The sequence below is a fragment of the Chrysemys picta genome, chromosome 11, assembly GCF_011386835.1.
Source record: "Chrysemys picta bellii isolate R12L10 chromosome 11, ASM1138683v2, whole genome shotgun sequence".
Classification (NCBI taxonomy): domain Eukaryota; kingdom Metazoa; phylum Chordata; order Testudines; family Emydidae; genus Chrysemys; species Chrysemys picta.
Genome location: NC_088801.1, coordinates 27,538,140 through 27,544,812, shown reverse-complemented (window position 1 = coordinate 27,544,812; position 6,673 = coordinate 27,538,140). Strand labels below are relative to the sequence as shown.

The following is a 6,673-nucleotide window of genomic DNA, read 5'->3' as shown; positions in this document are numbered from 1 at the left end:
CGTTATACATTCAGACAAAAGGATTTTCCATCTGGGTACTAACTGATATTTGTCTGCAGCATTCAACAGTAATTTATGTATCTTTTTTTTTTATCAAGATCCATTTCAGAGGAAATCCTAAAGCAGTTTAGTCAAAACCCTGATATGTTTTGGTTTTAGTTGAAAGCCAAAGAAGTGATTAACTCCCTTTTTCTTTGTGGATTTGCTGAACAGGTGCTCTTTTAAAGGATCACTAGGTATATTTAGCATCTGAAATTTGAGCAAGTCTAAATCTCATTGGCTGGCCTGGCCACATGATAATTTAGGATCTGATGCATCAGGCTTGCTTTTGCCCAGTGTTTCTCAGGAGGGAAGAGTTGGAGAGGCTTTGCTGCTAAGGAAAGTTTGTAAAATATTGCTGGTAAGCGGATTTTATTTTGCCTGGTTTTTTTTTTTCTTTAGAGCCAATCGGGCAGTTTCTTATTCTGTAGCTTTTTGAAGGCTCTGTTCACTACTTACCCATGCAAGTCAATAGGTATTTTGCCTAAGCAAGAAGTGATGAAAAGGACCCTGCGTGGTTGCAAATCACAGTAAGTGAAGAGAAATCCTTGGATCTATGTCTGGAGGATATAAAACATGGGGTTTGGATAGACGTCCCCTATAGATCAGTACATATATGTACCGCTGATGTCTGTGCTTAGACTGAGCTTTAGCCTGCTTTGCTCACCAGACATGCCACTTGTGAGTTGTTTTGATGAGTTAGCCGTTTGGTTTAACAAAATAGGTTTCTTCTAATTTTTTCCCAACCTATTGGCATTAAAAAGGGACAATAATGTATGTTCCTATATTTAACCTGCAGTATGGGTCTTCACTTGCCTCAGAAGGAATTGCAGTTTAGCTAGCTAAATGAAACCAGCCAACCACTCCGGAGTATTAGCTTACATGGCAGATATCTTTGGACTAAAGCAGCTGTTCCAAACCTTCATCTACCACCAGCGTTAGAAATAGGGATGTATTGTCTGGTAGAAAGCTGTAATTCTGACAGGCCTGTAGCATAACCATTCCATTAATTAATCCATCTGAATTTTGCAGCAATAACCTTTATTTCAAATATTGACCCAAACAATATGGTTTTCTATATTTTCTAGGTTTGAAGGAAAAAAATAGAAAAAAGCCACAAACGCTAAGAAACGGAGCATCCATACAGGCTGATGGTGGGAAGAGAGAAATTAACCTCATTAATTTAAGGTCATTTAAAAATAATGATGCCAGATTTTTCTTCATTATATTTTTGCTTGTTATATTGTAACTTACCAAGGAAAACCCCATCCAAACAAGAGATGAAATAAAATAATGGGCTATGTAAATATTACAGATAAGGAGAGTTCTCAGATAATTTTGTAGTGGGGAAAATTCAAAACATATATTTTAACCAATAACCACATCTCTTATTTGTTCTTCAATATGTGTTTGGACGTCAGCATTGGATTCCATATATTTGACCTGAATTGTAACTGATATTAACATGTTGCTTAATCCAGTAACACTGCAGTCTGAAATAAAGTGAAATAAAGTTAGATCATGATGGCTTTAATTTTTGTGAGTCACATGCTAAAGGTCTGCTCCTGACTTGCCAGTAAAATAATGTATTGGTATTAGCAATTATTACACCGTGACACACACACATAATGGACTTGACTAATAGAGTTTCATAATATTTGAATACTTTGGGCTAATATTATATTTTCATCTGTTATATGTCCAGTGCATAGGTGCTAGGCAGAGGAATACTCTGTGAAAATGGCAGACGACGAGGAGTATGAGGAGGTAATAGAGGTAAGAGAAAAATCTTCTAACCATGGAGTTACTTGTTTGTGAACTTGTAACAAATTAATGTTTTGAAGATGCATAGCTTGTGTCCATCTCTATACATAAGCAAACTGCTCCCCAAGTTTGGGTGTGTGCAGGTACATTAGAGGGAACAGTGCCATCAATACAGCAGAACCTGTGTGGCTGCTGTTCCAGTATCTATTCGAATATGGATTGTGACCTTTCCCACCCATTGCAAGGAAGAAATATGAAAGTTCCATATTGGGGGCCTTTTGTGAGCCCTCTGTGGTCAATACAGTATGGATACTCAGTGTAGATCTGAGGCCAAATTAAACCCTGGTGTAAGAGCACCAAAATCTATGGAGCTACAGCAGGGATGAATTTGACCTCATTGCTTTGTACCTCATTGTAGTGCCATGATTTGAGGGGTCCCCAATAACTAGGGACACAACAGCCTACTATCATGGGTGAATGTCAGTGAAAAAATGACTTTGCTATAAGATGATTACACTATATTAATAAACCTACCCTTAGTTATTAAACGATGTTTATTCCATTAAAATATATAAGGGCAATTGGAATGGCTTCCATAGCCTCCTCTGGGGGAGGGGGGGGAGCGAAGATAATGTTTATTTCAGTGACCAATTTTACAACTCTGATCCGCACAAGAAATCCTATGGATTTCTCATCTGAGCCAGGATGGCAGGGTGAAGCCTTCAGTGTTTAACACTGTATGTTTCTGATCGTCAGAAGCAGATGTGCTAATTCAATTAGTTACATATCTACATTATTAGTCTGCTGAAATAAATGTCACTGTTAGTACAGTCCCTGTAGATGTATTTTGGAATCTAGCTATAAAAGGAACTATTTCTCCAAATTGTTATGATTTCCTATATTATCTGTGATTCACCTTGTATGTAGTGACTAATAATATCGGTGTTAATTGTACCACTAGTTATATTGTAGTCATTCCCACTTCCATAATTATCTCCTTTTTTAGGCTGATAATTATTTATTTTATTTTTGATAAGGTGTCAATTTCCTTTTTTTTTTTTTTTAATTGTCTGATGTGGCTATGTTTTCCCAGACAGCTCCATTTCCTCCTGCTTTGTTTTTTAAAAAATGTATGCCTATCTATAACTACATCTCTTGGACAGCCTCAGATGGTTCTGCTTTATTAGCTCCCTCCTGAGATAGTCACAGGGGAGAAGTTATAAATAAAACAGCAACAAATGGCATCTGGTATCATTTTGAAGCAGTTCAGCCCTTTCCCAAATCATTAAATCTATAACCCTAGTTTTATATAAATCACATGATGTAAATCTGTGTAATCAACTTGTACCAGATATTTCTGTTTAAAGAGAGAGGAAAATTATTGTTGAAATAGGTGAATATTCTTTTACTCACAGAGAGGGCTCAGAGTATACTGGGTATTTCATTTAAGGGATATTTCTCCTACCTCTGGATGTACTAGTCTACATTGGATATTATAGCCATTTGTGATTTGCAAAGAATGCAGTTGATCACAGAACCAGATAGTATTTCACTGATGAGTATCTTGAGACTTTGGGAAAAGTGAGTCAGACACACTACGTTGGCACTGAACAGGAACTACTCAAAAACATAACCAGATATTAGGCCGCATGAGAGGTAGTTTGTTCTAGTTATTTGAGCAAAGTACTGAGGCCCTAGAAAGCCTGAGTTTTAATCACAGTTCTTTTAGGGCCTGATCCAAAGGGTGCATACTGATGTGCTGTGTGACCTTGGGGAAAATCACTGTGCATGAGATTTTCAGAGGCACAAATGGCAGCTGGACACTTAACTAATACTGGAAGTCAATGAGCGTTAGGTGTTTTTTTTAATTTTCATCTTCATGTTTTCTTCTCCATTGACTTCAATGAAATGTTACAGGTTCAGAGCAGCTGAGGCTCTGGCCCAGTCTGTCTCAGTTTTCCCATCTGTATAAATGGGTACAGTAAAATGGAGAGGGCTGTTGTGAAGTTTGATTGTAATGACCGTCATCCAGGCTTTTGGGAAACCCTGGTTTCTTTGATACTGACTCTCTCTGTTGCTTTGTGCAAGTCATTTAATCTCACTGCCATGGCCATGATAATTAATAATCTTTATCACCTACCTGACAAGAATTTTAATTAGTTTGCAAACTGCTAATTATTATTATTATTATTATTATTATTAAAAATGAGCGGATCCTCAGAGCTCTGCCAGGGATGGAAAAGAGGCTCCTGCATATCTGAACCACAACTACATCCCCCCCCAAAATTGGGTTTGAAAGCTGTGTTTGTTATTGCTTCAAAGAGTTAAGGAAGGCATTTTGCTGTGCTGCATGACCTTGAGAAATGATGAGGTTTGTCCTCTGTTTATAGTATTACACTGAAGAGACTGTCATTGAGGAGGGTGAACCAATGGAGGTAAAGGATTGTATGAGATTGCATGTGAAGCAAAAGGACATGTTGTTACTGCAAAGCACCAAATGCATAATAAACCATTCTGTGTTTTGAGGGTTATTTCACCATTCTGACTGCATAAATATGAGCTGAAATAGGTGAAGATTACTTCTCAAGGGACTTCTATTTAATTTACAAGGGCCAAAGTTGGGCCATGGATTACATGAACAGGAAACATGGGCTAGTGTATACTCTAATATGCCCTATGTACTTCAACTATTCTGAAGACAAGTACAGAAAGATTCTTCCTGAAATCTATTATGTTTACACGTCAGTTCAATTCTCATTCGTTTTGTATGACTTAGTCACAAGCAAAGTGATTGTTTCTATGTTTTTCCTGTTTCAGTTATTGCGATGTAGTGCCCCCAGGAAGTTATAAAAGTAATTTGAAATTGCAATTAGGCCATTCGTATGGATATTCCAACTCAGAGCTTTTTCCGGGTGAAATACTCCTCATAGTTTGTGGCTATCAAGATGCACCGCCTTATAGTTTTATTCTGTGGGTAAAGTGTTTCCTTTTGAACAAAGAGTCCTGTCACAAAATCTTTCTTGAATCCTTGTTCCAGTAAAATGCCCATTGACAAAATAGGAACTTTTACTGAGTAAGTAATTCAGGACTACCCCTGCCAAAAAAAAGGCCATGTCATGCCATTTGTTTTTTAAGATGAACTACCCAGTAAAATCAATGGCCACAAATTATTCAAAGTAAGCAATGGTGCAACAGATAGTTCTATATCTGACTTACCAGATTTGCATTACATTAATGATGGTAGTTTTTTTTTATTTAAATAGAAAATTAGTCACTGTAAGCACTATAGCCTTTCTAATTAATGTGATTAGATTTTCTTCTGTAGTCTGTGATGTATTAATACCCTGTAACCCCTTGGGTTATAATATGAAAGAGGAAAACTCACTGTACTTTCAGAATCAAGCATTTTTTTTCTGCTCATTTTCTTTGATGAGGTCATGATTTAGGCACTGGTTAAGTCTATTCACTGGTACATGTAACTTTTTTCTAGTGTGAAGGTTTTACTGTCTAAGGGCCAAACTTCGTAAACTCTTCAGGGCAAGTACCATGTCTTATAGCTGTCTGCAAAGTGCTATGTACATTTATGGCATAATAAACCAAAAAAAAAAAAAAGAAGTTAATAGGAGTCAACTTCAGTTGAACCATTATTTGGCCCTAATGTAATAGGTAACAAGAAACAACATGTACTTTTTTTCATGGTTTTATCACCACATGCGTGCATTTAGAATTCTCCAGTGCCATTTAATGACAGAAAAGGTGCCATTACTTTCCTCACTGATTAGAAATGAATGGATATGGACTAACCTGTTGCAACATTAAAGTGAATAACAACATATTGGAACATTATTAGTGAAACACAACTTGTGCCCACAGAATAAAGCATTTTGAAACATTTTCTTCTTTAGCTAATGCTCAATATATTTGCTATTCTACGTTATATTAATGCAAATAACTGTCAAGAAATCTGAGCTTCATTCATTCCCTTTTGAAGGCTTTCCTTTTTTTAGCAAATCTATTATGAACCAAGACTTGATGCTTCCTTATCCATGCACTTTTGAAACAATTTTATTTTTGTAAGTTATAATCATTTCTTTTAATGTTTTTAATTCAAATCTTACTTGTATTAAAACCATTGCCTACAGCATGAACAAATATATAGATTGTTAAAAGGAAATTGAGTCTCTTTCCAACTGAGCTATACCCACTGCTTATATACATATATCAATCAGATAGTCTCTTCTGTGATTATGATCTGACTATCCACATCAGGACACGCAGGTTAGTAGAAAAACTGGATTCTGAACATATAAGATTCACTAGGTGATTGAATGTATGTGAAGATCTGAAGGGTTTAGTCATGTTTATCTTGCTATCTCAATTTCTTTCCTCTTTTGGGGGAAGGCTATTCCTTTTGAAGGCTGATAAGTGCCTTTCATCTACATTCACATCTCCCAGTGACATCAACAGGAGCTGTGAATGTGTGGATATGTGTACCCTCCAATACTCCCAATATAGCCCTTAGTATTCAGATCATTTCTACACTTCGGGCCTATCTGTCATCGATCTACCCTCAAGGTTCCCTCTGACGTCAATGAGAGATACGCATGTGGAATGATGGCAGCAGAATACCCTCCAGATTCCAGGGCTGCTGGATAAAAACCAGAGAAGCTTGATTTAGAAATTGGCTAATCTGCAGTCTTCACACTGCCTGCTTGGATGATGTGTACTAGGCACATTGGGCAATCCCAGTAGGAAAAGTGGCCCACACTGTAGCTCAGTTCCCACTGTTGGGGCGGGGGGGGGGGGGGGTCCTGAGTAGGAATTAAATGCCATTTCATCAGATAGGAGAGTTAAAAAGTTCTTGCTGCAA

At 37.1% G+C, this 6,673-nt stretch overlaps 1 protein-coding gene across 50 annotated transcripts in view; it reads left to right on the top strand.

Annotated features, from left to right (window-relative positions):
* Positions 1–278: 278 nt before the first annotated feature.
* NEB (nebulin) overlaps positions 279–6,673 on the top strand; it is a 204,642-nt gene continuing 198,247 nt past the window's right edge. For 49 of the 50 annotated variants that reach the window (XM_065561691.1, XM_065561706.1, XM_065561704.1 and 46 more), the window contains exons 1-4: positions 279–400; positions 1,128–1,227; positions 1,745–1,815; positions 4,194–4,238. In XM_065561691.1, coding sequence (XP_065417763.1) covers positions 1,780–1,815; positions 4,194–4,238 — 81 coding nt within the window. In that variant the 5' untranslated portion in view covers positions 279–400; positions 1,128–1,227; positions 1,745–1,779. Of the gene's footprint in view, positions 570–1,127; positions 1,228–1,744; positions 1,816–4,193; positions 4,239–6,673 lie in introns of all 50 variants that reach the window. The other variant, XM_065561658.1, reaches the window with a different exon arrangement.